At 41.5% G+C, this 17,940-nt stretch overlaps 1 protein-coding gene across 2 annotated transcripts in view; it reads right to left on the reverse strand.

The window, feature by feature from the left end:
- STK32B (serine/threonine kinase 32B) overlaps positions 1–17,940 on the reverse strand; it is a 271,486-nt gene that overhangs the window by 211,660 nt on the left and 41,886 nt on the right. For both annotated transcript variants that reach the window (XM_074991720.1, XM_074991721.1), the window contains exon 3: positions 12,172–12,323. In XM_074991720.1, coding sequence (XP_074847821.1) covers positions 12,172–12,323 — 152 coding nt within the window. The remainder of the gene's footprint in view (positions 1–12,171; positions 12,324–17,940) is intronic.

Raw genomic sequence — 17,940 nt, forward strand, 5'->3', positions numbered from 1 at the left:
TAAACCTGCTGCCAGAAAAGAGCAGCTAAATGCAGTACTTTAAATTGTCTAATGCTGAAATAAGTTTGTTAGGTCTCAGGGTGCCCAGTAAGACTGTGTGCTCTGCCTTCCTGCAATGAGGCTGAAAAATGAAAATCAGTAACAGAGACAGATGCCATATCTTCTGTCTTCACCATCCTATTTTCTTTTCCCTTTTGTGTGTGTGTGTGTGTGTGTGTGTTTTGTTTTGTCTTAGTAAATTGGATCAGACTTCAACGGTAGCACCAGTAAAAACGGCTCCAGCTCATCATAGCTAACTTTCTCATTTCCTCCCCATCCCCCAACAAAAAGGATAGTCATTACTACCTTTACTGCTATCTAAAAGGCTGTTAGACAAGTTGTTTTTCTCGTTAAGAACTCTCTCCAGCCAAAGGCAATGGAAACAAGCAGTGTGGTTAAAATGAAAGCCTTACTTAATGCTTCATGTTTCAAATGCTTTCACTGTTTTTCCTTCTTTTCTGTTAAAATGATATGTTTGCCATGGTACTCAGCAGGCTAAGTGCTCTATATGCCATACCTTGTTTAAAACTGGGTTAACGCCTTTAACTCTGTGGGATCCTGTATTCTATCTGAACTAGTACACATGAACTAATCATCACAGTATCTTAGTTTCATATTGTTTCCAACATGCCTCTAGAACTAATTTACTATAGGTCTTTGGGCTAGGTTTTGGCTCTTTTAAAAAAAAAAAAGCCACAGCCCTCTGTAGGGGTAAAGAGAGAGCAGCCCAAGCATAATCCACAGAGAGACTCTGTCTTCCAGTACTGCTCCCTGCATATGTGGAGTGCCCAGTCTAGTTCAGCAATAGAAAACCTAGGGCAGTGAGTGAGCCGCAAGATTGTCATAACTACGATGGTCTCCTGGGATAGGGTAGTTTTGCTAACTGTGCTTGCATACCTAGAATTTGTGAGGTGTGTTGATTGAATCATGTCAGCACTTTGATGGGAATGAAGAGGGAATCCATGACGCTCAATGACGTGTGCAATCAGCATACACCTCACTTCACATGCCCTTGCTTTACATATGCATCACTTTAGTAATACGGGTAGGGAAAATAACTACAGGTTGAACCTATCTAATCCAGCCCCCTTCAGAAAAGACTGGTGCCAGGTGAGAGAATTTGCCCGACCATAGGAGGTCAATATAGACTAGCACATTGCTAACACTTTCACTACTTACTAGGGGTAAATTACAGGTAAATAACAGCACAGAACACGGAGAGCCAGGATTGGTGGCTGTAAACAAACTTTATAGAAGCAAGGGAAACTTGGTCACACCCACGGTAGGTGGTCCTCTGGCTAACTAAAATCATACCAGATTATGGATGTTGCTGGATGAGAGCGTTCCACATTAGAGAGGTTTAACCTGTAAATGGATGGAAGCCAGTAGAATCTGGCAATCCTGCCCATGGACAATGGTAAACAAAATCTCAATGGCCACAAACAGAACATGGAAGGGCTGCAGGTTGCCCACCACTGATTGTCTATCCATTAGGGTAGGTAGATCATTCCTCCTCCCCATCCCTTTTCAGGGACTGCTAGTGTGAGGGGCCCATGATTGTCTAAGAAAGAGTGGGAGAGTTTCCTATTTATACCCTTGCAGCCATGCAGGGACAGCTGGGCCTATGATGGAGATAATTACTCCTCCAAATGCTGTTCACCATCCAAAAATGCACTTTTGATCCTGGTTTAGTGCTCAAAACTGTTCCGCGGCTGCCAGCATAAAGGGGTCCCCACTCGGAGCCAGTGGAAAACTCCAAAAAGTGAAAAACATAGCACTCATGTTTTTTCGAGGGAAGCACTTCATGCCTGAGCTAACCAGACAATTTATGGTTGATTTATTCTTCAGTATAACCCCAGTTATTATGAATTCAGCAGACAAATCACTAGCAAGAACCTGTGAGACTTTCGTTATTTGGCCACAGCTAATATCCTTTAGCCTGCTTTTTCCAATTTAATTGAACTTGATGCTGCTTTAATCTGGGCTAGTAACCTGCAGCATTAATCTAAAGCCAATGAGACTCCTGTAAACTCTTCTTGTGAAATACACATGAACATCCCAGGCAGTGCGACATTGAAAGCAAAATACATCAAACTATTGTTCCTCTGACAATGCAGCCAACCCTATTTTATGTGGTGTAAGTATATTAAACATATAGCCTTGAGTAGACTGGGAAAATGTCCTGTATCTTGACAATGACAGATTCCAAAAATGCAAAGAAGCCAGCCACAGCAGAAGCAGACAAAGCGTGAACTGCTGCCCCAGAGAGGAAGGTGTAAATTGTAGCCCAGACAGGACCACTCCCCATCCAAGTACTGCCATGGGTGCACTACTCTGCAAAGAGCTTTTCTTTCCATTTAGCTGATTCCCTCCTAAGTAAATACATTCACCACCATCATCGTGGAACCAACATGCCATGAAACTGTCACAGTATTCATGCTGCTTGTATGTTGTACCCTTTCCCCCACCCTATATCTTGTTTATTTAGATTGCAAGATCTTCAGGGCAGGGACCATCTATTACACTGCCTAAAATAATGGACCTCCACTCTCTGTGGGTCCTCAATCATTTTCCAAATAAATATAATTCACAATCATAATAATATTCCCCTCAACTGGCTTTAACAACACTCAGTTGATCATTTTGACAGGATATGGTTTTAAGCAAAGTTACAAGATCACAATTCCCATATTATTCCAACAGGTCTCAGACCATCAGGACTGGGGCTTAAATATGTCTCTCCCCTCTGTGCCAGCAGTTAAACTATTTTCAACACCTGGGCTATTGGGCAGGGAGGATCCACGGCTACCAACATGTCTTTACGATTTTCCTGGAGGAACTACTCAATCCCATCAGTCAGAAGGTGTGCCAAGTCTAGAGGCATTGCAATCCATGGGTATATACAGGATTTACATTTGGGTCCTTGGCTCAGTCCTAACGTAAACTGGAAGAAAAATAGTTTATGGGCCCCAAGAGGAAGGGTGTTAAAGTTTGGCCTAGAAGATCCCTACATGGGCATGGGAAGAAGAAAAGTCTAAATATTACTGACCAGTATAAAGTAAAATGTTCAGGTCTAGAGTTGTTTGGTGCAGTCTTAGCATGAGATTGTATTAAGAATTAGCATTTCTGCAGCTCATTTATCTTTGTTTGAAACACAACACAAGCAGGGCAGCTTTTCATTTTAAAAAGACGTCGCTGTGACCAGACATGCTGTAAAAACCAATAAAGCTGGTTTACAGCTCGCATATCTTTATGCGCATTTATTTAGTTTTATTTCCTAAGTGTAAGCTATACATCAAGACATCCAACCCTTTTTTGAAAAACTGAGTTTTATTCAGGCTACTATAACATGAAGTTCATATTACAAATAATTTCTAAATTTTTCTTATGGAGTTAAATCTAAGAAAAATAAGGCAAGATGCATGAGTCTCATAAAAAATGTACCTGGCTCTTTTGAAGGAGAGACTCTACCTTCTTTAAACATCAGCTGCTCTATACATTTTGCAGACAGTGAGCCAAATCCTCTGCTGGGGTTATTCATTGACTTCAGTGAAGCTACTGACGTCAATGGACTTAGGTCAAAAATCTATGATGGGGCTAGTATCTTAAAACTTTTGTCAGACAAATCTGCAGAGTCATCTTTCATCACTTTCTTGTGGATTTCTTATTCAAGACCTATACCCTTTCCTGTTGTCATGTTACAGAGGGGTAAAGAAACATGAACTCTCAAGCTGAATTTTTGTTTGATCATTTAATTGTACAAGAAAATTTCTAAAAAGTGGGAGGAAAGTTGTCCTCAATGTATTTAACTATATTACTATTCTGATTATTATAATTGTTACTATTTGGAAACACCTGTTCTGCTGAGGGAGGCTCTAGAGAGCCTATAATTAAGTTGTCTTAACTGGAGCTTTACCAAAATATGCTATTAATTTTATATTTAGGATTCCACATTTTGAAATATTACACATTAAGCCTTAAGTTGATGGGTGCTTGAATTAAATCTGATGAAGGCTCAAGGCAATGAATACACTTATATTTTGAAGGCTGGGAGGACAGTTTTGTAAGCAACAGAATTTGGCCTTGAGTTTTTAAAAAAGTAAACAGATACTATGTCCTTGTCTTTCATCTTCAAGGTTTATTTTTATTATTCTTCACCCAAATTGTGTGTGTATTATGAATTTATGATACACTGAAGACATGTTATTAAACAGAGCTGTTCAAAATATCAATTTCCCACAGGATGGAAGTTCTGATTTTTTTGAAGTTAGTTTTCCTTCTGAATTAAGCAGAAGAATTCAAATTTTTGTTCTAAAAACTGCTAAAGCATTTTAATCTAGAAATGCCAGAGTGTCTTTTGCAGTCTTCAATCAAAACAAAATATTGCAACAATCTTGAATTGACCATGCTTCAGTTTGATTTTGTTCCACATTAGTCTCTGCCTCATGGGAGTTTTAGCTTGGATTCCTTATGCCTCATCTCCCATTTGAGAGGGAGTCCCCAGATGGACAACTCCTCTCCATGACATATCATGTCACATGATTCCCATGATGCACTGTGGCATCTTAACCCAAGAGCGGAAAGGGGACTGCATGATAGAGGTAACAGTGCAAACATGATGACCAGACCATAAAAGGAGAGTGGGGCATAAGGGATCCTGGCAACTCAGGAAAACCGATTAATTTCAGAATGACTCAAAATAAAACAAAAAATTTTTGTGGGCAAAGACCCGCTTTGTCAGATGCAACTAAGCTGGTCTTTGCCCTCGAAAGCTTATACTCCAATACATCTGTTAGTCTGTGAAGTGCCCCGGCACTTTTTGTTGTTTTTGAAGATACAGACTAACATTGTACATCTGATACTTCAAAACAAAAACGGTTTCATTTGTATTTTCTTGATGGGTAAATAGGAAATCCAAAAGGTTTTGCAGAGAATTTTGATTTATAGGAACTGGGATGAAAAATTCGTGACCAGCTTTAGTCATTAACATTTATACTGAGCTACAGAACACTTTTGCTGGTATTGACACATATTTGACTTCTATTTTTATTCCAAATACTGTTCATCAGGCCGAGTACTTGTTCCATGTGACTGGTAAAAACAGAGCAAATCCCAATCAGTGTACAAATGCCTTGAACAAACAGTTTTTGTTTTTAACTCCTCCTCGTCATTATCCCCCCCCCCCCCGCAAAAGAAATCCATAGTTTGATGTAATTAAAAATAATTTCAGGCCCCTTAGGGAAGTTCCTAAGACACAAAGACATCATGTGAAAAGTGGAGCATATGGTCATTTAATGTCTTCTGGTCTTGCTTGTGTCACTATCCAAACTACTTGTTAGACAAGTCACTGCTAGAGAAAAAACAAACAGATGCCAATTAAGGTTGCAAACCAGCTAGCTTTGAAGGGTCACTGCTGTGTGAAGTACAAATATGTTGGGTGAAATCCTTGCCCCTCTGAAGTCTAAGATGAAACTCCCATCAGGGTTTCACTGAGAGTTGGTTGAATAAACATTGACATAATCATTCTGCTAGTTGTTGTTGGATACTCTCCCACATTAGTATGGTGATAAATTGATGCACCAAAGAGCATCTTGATAATCAGCCATGTGATTTGTAGCTACAGTGGACACTTCTTTAAATAGATTAGCATTGCATCAAATTGCAAGTGATCACATGTTGAACAGATTACTCATTTCACAGGTAATCAATGAAAATTGCATTATTTAAGACAGAATACTTTGATCACAGAAAATACATTTAATAGAAACATTGCTTTCAAATGTTTACTGTTATAATAATTTGTTCTTTTTTATTAAATAACCGCCAGGCAGTAGGGGACAATGCTTGTGTATATGCAAGTTTGGAACAAAACCAACATTTGTATGGCAGATATATGGATATTTTTTAACTTATCCCTGCAAAGGGGTGCACTCAGCCCTCAGTGAACAGGGAAGGCTTAACCCTACATCATGGGATGAGGGAAAAAAAATCACACCCCTTCCCTTCTATTGGGAGTGATCCAGGTACACTGGTATAAAAGGGAGCAACTCAGGTTAGTTGCAGGTGGTCACCAGGGAAGAGGTTGGAGCCAGTGGCATACATATCAGCCAAAGCCTGAGGCTGTGAGAGAAAGATGCCAAGGTATGTATGGAACCCTTGCAGAGTCTGGAGTCACTGGAGACAGAATCCAGAGATAAGACTCCCAAACTGGGCCAATGGGGCAGGAGGGAGGAGGACTATTTGGCCTTCAGCTCAAGCTCAAAGGAGACTTCAAATGTATAGGCTTGTTCATATTTGGCATTTGATAATTCTTGCCACTTGCTGATATGTGCATCCCTCATTGAGTGTATATGCACAGAAAAAGGCTAGAAAAGCATGTTAAATCAAAAATATTCAAATTATGTTTCACTCTTTTCCTGTGACTTAATTTTTTAAGTCATTTTTTATTATGACTCGGGGCCCGAAACGCTGGGAGTGGCCCAGGCCACTTTGGACCTCTGAGAGAGCTTTCTCCCAAATTGTGGCAGCAGGAAGCCATCCAAAGGAATATAACAGGCTTGGTGGGTGGGTTGGAATATTGAGTCAACATGTTTCAGTCAGAACTTCCTGCTTTACCTACTGACTCAGTAGCCTGCAGCCCTGCCAACTCCAATAGCCTGGGCTGGGATCTGGTGGAGAGGAAAGACAGACCACACTGCCCAGACCCCTGCTCCTGCCCGGCTTCCTTTTGCATGGCAGATCTTTCCGACTGACTGACTCCGGCCACTAGGATTTACTGCTCTGTTTCACTGTGACACACTTGTTGATTGTAGCAGCTAGGCCCAACTAGCCCTGCTAAAAGAGGCAAATCTATGGACCTGCCTAACAAGGTTGAATTTACTGACTGTAGCCACTAGTCCTTCGTGCCCTGCCAGAAGGGGTGAATCCATGGACTCTGGCCGTTAGGTAGGATGACCATCCATCCTGTTGTGGCCGGGATGGTCCTGACTTATTTTTTAAAAGGGACGAACTGTTCTGTATTTGGACCCTCCCCACCCCCGACCTTTTCCTCCAGCAGCTACAGAGGCACAGCTGCTGGCAGAAGTCTCTTCCCCCAGCCTCAGGGAAGTGGGGGGAGCGCCAGCGGCTGCTGCTTCCCCAGGATTCTGGGGCGGGGGGGGGGGATCAGCAGTGGCTGTGGCTTCTCTGAGGCTCCTGGGGAGTGCTGGCAGCTGCCACCTCCTTTCCAGCTCCCCGGGACTTGACAGAGCTGGGAGAAGCTGCCCCTTCCCCCATATTTCCCTGTCCTGTATTTGGACAGGGAGATATGGTCGCCTACCATTAGGCCACATTGCCCTGTCTCATGGGGCAAATTACTGACTATAGCTGCTGGGCCTTACTGCCCTTCTAACAGGAACGGATCTATTTTCTCTGGTCATTGGGCCACGCGGTATAAGAAGTGAGTACATTGACTTCGGCCATGAGGCCTCAATTACCCTTCTAGGAAGCGTGAGCATATCAACTCAAATTTAGAGACCTAGGTTACCTATACCCTAAGAGGCAGGGAGCACTCAGTCTGCACTGGTTTGATATTTCCCCAACTCTGTCACAATGCCCTTGTAATACAATGGACCAGAAGATGTCTGTGTGCTCCTTCTTTTGAAATGTTTTAGTAGGTTTTATGTCCTTTTGGAGTTTTGTATTTTTAATTTTTTCCATATACATATATTTAAAAAAATTTTTTGTAAGCCACCTTGAATATTTTAAATAGAGAGTCAGGGTAAAAATATTAAAAAATTAAATAAATAAAAAAGATCAGGACCTGAAATTAAGGAGTAGGATATCTTATGAGCAGAAAGAATTGTATTACACGAACAGGGTTTGAAAACAACAAGTAGTCCTGTGGCACCTTATAGACTAACAGATATTTAGAAGCATAAGCTTTCGTGGGCAAAGACCTGCTTCATCAGATGCATGAGTGGGGGGCGGGGGTCAGAGGGGTATTTAAAGAGTGGAGTCCCTGTAAAAGGGAGGGCCAGAGCTGACAAGGTCTATTCAGCAAGGTAGAAATGGCCCATTATCAATAGTCCTATCAAAAGAGTAAAAAACAAGTGAGATCAGACGGGGGATGTGACCCATTGTCAGAGTCTAATGGAGAGATATTAACATCCATGGCAGAGAAGCTGCTTTTGTAAGGTGCGAGCCACTCGCAGTTTGTTTAATCCTTGGTTAATGGAGTCAAATTTGCAAATAAATTGCAGCTCAGAGATTTCTCTCTCCATCTGATTTTTGAAATTTCTTTGTTTCAGGACTGCCACCCTTAAATCTGCTGCTGAGTGTCCAGGGAGATTGAAGTGTTTCCGCACAGGCTTCTGTACATTACTGTTCCCGATGTCTGATTTATGTACATTTATTCTTTTGTGTAGAGACTGTCTGCTGTGCTTATCTACACACCTCCAGCTTCCATCCAGAGCATACCACACGATCCATTGTTTACAGCCAGGCACTAAGGTGCAACTGTATTTGCTCTGATCCATCAGACAGAGAAACATCTATAAGACCTTTACCAAACTTTCCTCAAACTACAATACCCAGCTAAGGAAGTGAGGAAACAGACTGACAGAGCCAGACGGGTACCCAGAAGCCACCCGCTACAAGACAGGCCTCGCAAGGAAAACAGGAGAACACCACTGACCATCACATACAGCCCCCACCTAAGGCCTCTCCAACACATCATCAGCGATCTGCAACCCATCCTGAACAATGATCTTTCACTCTCACAGACCGTGGGAGGCAGGCCTGTCCTTGCCTACAGAGAGCCTGCCAACCTTAAACCAATTCTCACCAACCACTATAAATCACAAACCAGTAACTCTAAGCCTGGAACCAGCCCCTGCAACAATCCTCGCTGCCAACTTTGCTCACATATCTACACCAGTGACATCATCACAGGAGCTAACACCAACCATACCATCCGGAGCTCCTTCACCTGCACATCTACTAATATAACATATGCCATCATGTGCCAGCAATGCCCCACTGCATTTTACATTGGCCAAACTGGACAGTCTCTACATAAAAGCATAAATGGACATAAATCAGACATCAGGAATGGTAACATACAAAAACCTGTAGGAGAACACTTCAATCTCTCTGGACCATCAGTAGCAGATTTAAGGATGGCAGTCCTAAAAGAAAGAAATTTCAAAAATCAGATGGAGAGAGAAATCTCTGAGCTGCAATTAATTTGCAAATTTGACTCCATTAACCAAGGATTAAACAGAGACTGGGAGTGTCCCTATCATTTGATAGATATTTTTATATTCTTAAGCCAATTTGAGATCATTGTTAAACAAAGTTTTGTTTTTCTGTTTCTTTTTTGTCTTCCTTGGCCCATAAGTTTTCCTGTATTTTATACTAAACCTCTCTAGCACAGTGAGGTTGACATGTACAAGAGATATTATTTATGATCTGAATCCTGATACCATGGGCTTATAGTTGTAGGAGTGCCATAAGAGATTAATTATTTATCATCAAAGTTTGACATGAAAATGAATGCATTTTGTGGTATTGCCTATTCTAGTTTTAATCTATCATGAATAAGAAAAATAATGAGGAATTTGTCAGGTATTACAATTCTATGACAACGCAGTCTCACTTATGAGATCAAAACCTGGCATACAATTTGTTTCACAGCAGAAGTTTGATCTTTGTGACTGATCCATTATTAATATTGCTAAAGTTGCTTTTATCTGGGAAATAACTTGTACTTCCTGATGGACTGTATTTTCTACCCTAAATTCTTGGTTAGGGAGTCAGTCTTCACTCACTGACATATCTACTACTTTCTGCCACTCGCTCTGGATAATTTTTCATGACTAATGTTCCCAAATAATTGGATGCTAAAATCCAAATTGTATTGTTACATTTATTCATCTTAAATTTGGATTAATGCTGATTATGTGCTCAATGTATTGGATGACTTTTCAAATAAACTTTGCATCTGTGGATAATCTAAGAACTAAACCCAAAGGTACACACACTTTTATTAACCTGCATATCATAAAGCAGGGGTCAGCAACCCTTCTGAGGCAGAGTGCTGAAATTTGCTTTTGACCTCTATGTATCATCTGAGTGCTGGTACTCTTTAAGCTCACTAATAGTCCTACTTACAAGAGCTTCATTAATAAATAAAGATGCAGAGCTTTACTGTTTAAGTGATGGTTGATAGCATTAGCTAGTCTTTTGTTAATCCACAGACTGTGGCTGTTTGTGAGGATTCTCATAAGGCAGACAACCTCCCAACTTTATGAGGATCCTCACGAACAGCCACAGTCTATACCCCAGGAATACCAGTCCTGGAACCTTTTCCTTGCAACAAAGCCCACTGCCAGCTTTGTACACATATCTTCTATGGAAATACCATCACTGGACCTAACCAGGTCACCCACAGAATCATGGGCACTTTCTCATGCTCCTCTACTAACATCATTTATGCCATCATGTGCCAACAATGCCCAGATGCATTGTATATTGGACAGACTTCTAACTCCCTTAGAGAAAGGGTTAACGGGCACAAAACAGACATCAAAACACTCCAGATCAACAAACCAATTTGCCCCATTCCATTAAAATGTTGATTTTCTGTTGAAGACTTAAAAGTATGCATGTTACTGGAAAAAAAAAAAAAAAAACTTTCGCACCACTATTCAAAGGGAAGCAGCCGAGCTGGCTTGTATAAACAAATTCGGCACATTAACACATGGTTTGAACCGGGATGGGAATTTTCTGAGTCACTATAGGGATTTGTCTGCATACTTGGCTTAATCTAATTCTTGACCTTCCCCCTGCCCCACTCTCTGATTTGCTCACCTTGATCATTTTTTTTCTGATGATTTGTCCTCCTTGATTACTGTTTTTGGTTCTCTGTGCCTTAAATATTGAGTCTGTTCTGGTATGGCTATGGTCTGAAGAAGTGGGTCTGTCCCATGAAAGCTCACCTAAAAAATTGTTTTGCTAGTCTCTAAAGTACTACTTCACTGCTTTTTGTTCTAAATATTTATGAAAAGAATTTTTAGAGATATAATTTTAGAAGCTTCAGCCACAACTAATGAACTATTTAAAGCAAATTTTAAACTAAAGTCCCATAGACATAATACACAACTGTTTTTGTCAGTAGATTCACGGTTCGCACAGGCCTGTCAAATGCTTTTAATTGCCACTTGCTTTCTGTTTCACTGGTTCTATATTACTCTAGTAGGTCTGACAAGCTGGAATGTTTTTCACTTTTAAGGTACCAGAGCCACTTTCAGGAGAAGAGTCGTGAGGCAGCAAGTTACTGTTGTGTGAGCCTTCAGAACAGTCAGAATAAGGATAGGAAGAGAGGAGAAGTTGAGCTCTAAGACCTAGGGGAGGCATCGCCTCATACCCATTGCCTAAGCCTGGGGAGTGCATTTACACCCTTCATTCCAATACTGCATACAGGTCTATTTTGCTAGTCTTTAAAGTGCTACTTGACTGCTTTTTGTTTTGATAGTGTATAGACTAGCACGGCTTCCTCTCTGTTACTACGTCTGAAAAAGGAGAGACCTTTCTGGAGCAACTGTAATTGGCATTGGCAAGATGAGTTAGGGAAGGAATGACACTAACCTATTCAGTTGCATGCCTGCATATGTATAAACTGCATCTCATTCAGACTTTTAGTCTTCTGGGCTGCCTAGGTAAGTTTCTTTATGGGAGAAGTTTTTTCTTCCTTTAGTTTCATCTGCACTAATAGATATACCCGGGGCAAAGAACTATTTATCCTGTTAAGCATTCACATTACGGTTTCAATATACCAAAAATCTTGTAATCGAACTCCCAACTAAATTAGCATAAAAGAAAATGAAAAGCCAAGAGAAACCAGCTTGTTTTGCACACAGCTGCTGTAGCAATTCAGAGAAAAAATGAGAAGGTAAAAAAAGGCATATTGTGATGTTTAAGCATTCTAACATGAAAGGGAACCTTTACATTATTTATGGAGGCAAAACTACAGAAAAAATTTAGAGGTTAAAAAAGTCTCCACAAATCCTTTCAAGATTTCATTCCCTGCCGTTTGAATTGATTCAGCAATAAGACACAAGGAGCATGATAAAGCTTTAAAGGGTTGCTTACCACAGATTGACTAGGAAGGGATGCTCGAGCCCCTGCATGATCTGGAGCTCCCGAAAGACATTCCGAACTTCATCTCTCTCAATGCACTTTTGTTTATTCATGTATTTCATGGCATACATTTTCTTGGTGTCTCTCTTCTGCACAATGCACACCTAATAAACAGCAAAGTTAAACACAGAAATGTCATAGCCGCTACCCTTTTGAAATCTCAGAAAAATAAAACACTGACTTTAAAATATATTCTTCAATATTGATGGTTATGCTAAAGTGTTGAGAAGGAATACATGCTGGCAACCAATAGAATCCTGCAAGGATCAGCTTAGCTTTTATTTTTCTTTTCTAGATTTCAAAGTCCTTTACAAAGGAGGTGTCACTATGTCCATTTTACAAGTGAGGGAATTGAGGCAGAGAGATGATGCGAGTTTCCTAAGGTCATTGAGCAGGTCAATAGCACAGCCAGGAACAGTACCCAGATTTTTTTGCTCTGTCCACTAGACTACACTGCACCCTTTAACACAAAGCAATGATCCCCAAACTTCTGAAGACTGTGCTGTCCTCTTAGGCCCTCCCCTTTCCCCCAGAGACTAGCATGGCTGGGGGTGTGGAATGTGGACAGGGGTAAGAGGGCTGAGGCATGGAGTCAGAACCACAACTTCAAGTAGGGTTTGAGCAAATTTGGGGAATGGGAAGGGCTGGGTGGTGCTTCCTCCTCATCATGTGGGGGCTGGCCCAGACCCACTGTACCCCACAAAAGGTCCCTCTACACCCTCCTAGGAAGGCCCCACCAGACAGTTTGACAGCATCTTGTTTAAAGCAAAGATTATCCGGTGCCCACATTCACACAAGCACATACCTTGACTACAGCATAGTCATCGTTCCTTAGATAAGTTGCCAAAGAGAGATCGTCTCCATATCAGAGCTATTTTCCCATAACTATTGCTAAGGGAAAGATGATCATAGAATCACTGAATACTGGAACTGGAAGGGATCTTGAGAGGTCCTCAAGTCCAGTCCTCTGCCCTCATGACAGGACTGGGCACCATCTAGATCATCCCTGATATTTATCTTACCTGCTCTGAAATATTTCCAACGATGGAGATTCCACAAACTCCCTAGGCAGTTTATTCCAGTGCTTAACACTGTGACAATTAAGAAGTTTTTTCCTAATGTCCAAACTAGACCTCCCTTGCTGCAATTTAAGCACACTGCTTCTTGTCCTGCCATCAGAGGCCAAGGAGAACAATTTTTCTCCCTCCTCCTTGTAATACCCTTTTAGGTACTCAGAAACTCCTACCATGTCCCCTCTCAGCCTTCTCTTTCCCAAAACTAAATAAACCCAATTCTTTCAGCCTTCCCTCATATTTCATATTTTCTAGACCTCTAAATCAGTTTTACTTCTCTTCTCTGGACCCTCTCCAATTTCTCCACATTTTCCTAAACTGCAGTGCCCAGAACCGGACACAATACTCCAGCTGAGGCCTAATCAATGCAGAGTAGAGCAGAAGAATTACTTCTCATGTCTTGCCCACAACATTCCTATTAATACATCCCAGGATCACAGGGTTTTAGTTGTTTTTGTTTGTTTGTTCTGGTTTTGCAAGGGAGTTTTGGTGTCATTGTTTTTTTTGTTAGTTTTTGAGCATCAGTATCACACTGTTGACTCATATTTAGCTTGCGGTCCACTATGGCCCTAGATTCCTAATATCCCTTCCCAGACAGCCAGTTTCCATTTTGTCTATCTGAAACTGACTGCTCCTTCCTAAATGAATTTCTTTGGATTTGTCCTTATTAAATATCACACACTTTACCTCAGATCATTTTTCCATTTGTCCACAACTTTTTGAATTATGATGCTATCCTCCAAAGAACTTGCCATCTTTCCCAGCTTGGTACCATGTGTAGACTTTATAAGCGTACTATCTATGTCATTATCTAAAACATTGATGATGATATTGAGCAGTAATGGTCCCAAAACTGCTGCCTGCAAAACTCCACTTAGTATGCCCTTCCAGCATGACAGGATTATCATGGATTAAGGAGGAAAGAGATTGTTGTGATCACCTAGATTCATGTCATAATTCTCTTCACATTACTCAAAGAGTAAAACAAACTAACACAAACTAATGATCTAGCATGAGCAAAAATTATTCTCGGTCTTCATTAGCTTGAAGGGTTTCTTAACTCTGATCTGGGTAAAACGGGACTGACAGCCATATTTTTAAATAGCCAACATTTCTGAGGACCATCAGCCTGAAATACAAACTCTGGCAACACTGGAACGTGGGGTTAATATGTTTGAGTCTGGAAGCAATGAGAGATCTCACATTCCCACCAAATGCTGAGTACAACAGCAAAAGAACTTGGGTTAAGGACAAACGGAGAAGCTTTCCCATTTCATGCAGGGCTTTTTGAAGTCACTGCCTTGAAGGTGTTCTAACATGCTTGCTGCTAGAATGTACCATGTTATTTCTATTTAGTATTTGTATAACAACAACATGCACAGGCACCAATCAGAATCAATGTCCCATTTTACTAAGCATCATACAAATGCATACAGCATTATGTGAGAATTTCTCCCCTGCTCTAGCCAATTTATGCCACATAAAAGAGGTGAGCAATGTAAAGGGCACTAAAAGACCTGTCTCTACCTAAGTGAGGATTTTACCAGTTCCAGAACCACTGACGACCGCAATAAGGCTGCCATCTGAATACCCCTTCCCTGACCGGGCACTATGGGGAATGTCTTCAGGAGGAGTGGGGACATGTCAGAGATGAGGCTGAAGTATACAGAAAGCTGCAAGGATTCTCTTCAGTGCTGCAGCCCATATAGCAGCCACTGAGGTCTGCCTCATGGGTACCTTACACCCAGGGCTCCAGGGCAGCTAAAGTTTGGAAGGTGCTAAGATGGCTTGAGGTCTCTTTAGGACTCCCTCTGGACTGCAGGTTTGATGAGGCACCTCTGAGAGGTCCACTAAACAGTCCGACCCGCCGCAAGTGCTTGTGGGAAGGGACAGATTTTAACAATTTTACTCACATGGAATATAATTTTACATTTTAAAATCAGATAAGTCACCATGAGCACAGAGAGCAGAAGTGGGCCCTCAGAAATAAAGACATACAAAGAGTAAGGACAGGAAAAAGGACTAGAATCAAATATATATAATGGATATATATCTGCAGTTTTCTAAAGATGCAGTGAGTTCCAACTACTCCACATGCCCTTCAAGACATCATAAATTTATTTCTGGGAGGCATCACACCAAAGGTGTGTCTTGAGAAAGGGTCAAAGGAGGAAAAAGTAGTGGTATTAACTCCATAAGGCTTTTTTGCAGTGTATTCTGGATATTTATTTTAAGCATCTGTTTATTTTAAAAATAGCTGGAGAATACAGCAGTTAGTTGGACAGCTGAGAAATATCAACTACTGCAGTGCAATGAATAGCCCCTTGTTTATACAAGATTAGGAACTAGCTCAAGGCTAGCTGGCTAATGCTCACTCCAGAAGACTGAGGTAATATTGGTAAACGGGGAAAGCAGCCAACTATCAAAACAAAACATTTTCAAAACTGAAAATTGAACTTTTTCATTTCAAAAATGTTGAAACTGTCTCAGTCTTTTTGAAAAGCAAGTGACAGAGGGAAAGGGGATGGAGCGAGTCAGGCAGAGGGTGGGTCAATGGTGTTTGTGTGATTAAGTTGGGCCAAACTGGCTGTCACTAGATGGTCTGGCCACAATCACACTTCAACCCTCTGAGAAGCCCTAAAACATTGTATATTAATTTTAGATGTTAAAGTCAAACTTTTATATGTGACTAAATGCAGCTTCTGATTATATTCCTTGTGTATCAGGAAGAAAGGCAAAGATTTGACTAAACATATCCATGATGTACAATGGTGAGCGAGAACAGCTTTAGGTGTGATTTCCTCCCCCCCCGCCCCCGGGATACAGTCAATGAAGCCTAATAAGGAAGGAACTCAGGATTACCACAGCATGAATGTCAACATGTGGATATAGCAACAATACAAGCTGTTACATATCCCGCCCTCTCCTCCCCCCACATTTTTATTATTCTACCCCATTGCCTATCTGCATATGGCAGGAATAAAAGGTGTGGGAGGGAAGATGAAAAAGAGGAAGATGTTCAGATTTGTCCAAGCTCTGCAGGAGTGTGAAAAGCAGAAGTTTTAATACAGATTCTCGATTCCCTGTCTGAAATTAAGTGAATGTTTACACCACACTAGATGTTCCAAAGCAATTTCCCCGTGCACTCTGTAAATCAAACATGAACAGATTTTTGCTCACCACCTAAGTCATTCACCTACACATGTGGCTTGCTTTTTCCTCCCCCTCCTTCTAATCCTTGGCAGGACTGCAAGGTTTCCTCAGAAACCACCTGTTATGCTATATTAAGAGCCTGCTTACCTAGGGCCCCCCTTGAGATTCCTCTAAAAATAAGGTATTACAGCTTAAAGGCAGCAGGAGCTAGTCTTAACACAGCAATATTGGATCATGCACTGAGCCTGTCAAATCAGATTGAACCACTGGAATTACAATAATTTAAACACAGTATTGACAAAAGTTGATTTTAAAAGTGGTTTAAATGAGGACCTCTTCCTGACAGGGCTGAACTCTTTCCATTACCCCCAAAGATCGGGGGGGGGGGGTTGAAGAGAATGGAGGTCCACACAGTAAGATCAGGCCCCCTTTTATTATAAGACATACACAGGATTGTGTCATTAAAACAACACTATTATACCAGCTTGTCCCTACACATTTTTCAACATAATACTCTTTGAGCTGAGAATCTTCCTCAAGACAGTGTGGAAAAGCTCCTGCACTTCCAGGCAGTTAGTGCTGGCCTCAAAGGCTTGCTGTGACCCTTAAGATAGTCTCTCACCCATTATTAGAGACAATGGTCACGGCCTTCTGAGCCACTTTGATCAGAGGACAATCAATGGATTTGGGGAGCCAACCCTCCCCTCTCAGTGCCTTCTTTCAGATACCTGACCTCATCCTTCTTGCTTCTATCCAGCACACTTCCTCACTCCCAGTCCTTAGCTCTGCCTAGGCTGAGCGGAAGCCTTTTAAACTAGCCCCAGCAAGTTCTTGATGGGCTGCAGGTGCACTGATTAACCTGTTTTCTCCCTTGCTTCAGGCATGATCTTAATTGACTCCAAGTGCTTGCCAGATTGCATTGCACCAGCCTCTGCCACTCGGGGAACAAAAAACATTATTCACTCAGGGTGTGTCTACATGAGCCCCCTCCTTTCAAAAGAGGCATGTTAATGAAGGAGTCTGGATGATGCTATTGAGGCACTGACATGAATATGCAGTGCCTCATTAGCATAACAGTGGCTGCATGCAAGTCAAAAGTGCCGATTTTGAATGGTGCGCCGCCCGTGCAGCCGGGGACCTTTTGAAATGACCCCCAGGACTTCGAAAGCCCCTTCTTCTCATTTGTTTTGGGAAGAAGGGGCTTTTGAAGTCCTGGGGGTCATTTTAAAAGGTCCATGGCTACATGGATGGCACACCATTCGAAAGTGGCACTTTTGACTCACGCGCAGCCACCATTATGCTAATGAAGCACTGCATATTCATGTCAGTACCTCATTATCATCTTCCGAACTCCCTCATTAACATGCCTCTTTTGAAAGGAGAGGGCTCATGTAGACACTCTCAGCGGCCAGTGTATTTGTCTTCCTCCTGTAGCCTGGGAGCATGGGCATGTGCTTGGCATTGTTCACCCTGTCCCCAACACTTGATCCTTTTG

Source organism: Carettochelys insculpta, chromosome 4, assembly GCF_033958435.1.
Source record: "Carettochelys insculpta isolate YL-2023 chromosome 4, ASM3395843v1, whole genome shotgun sequence".
NCBI classification, from domain to species: Eukaryota; Metazoa; Chordata; order Testudines; family Carettochelyidae; genus Carettochelys; species Carettochelys insculpta.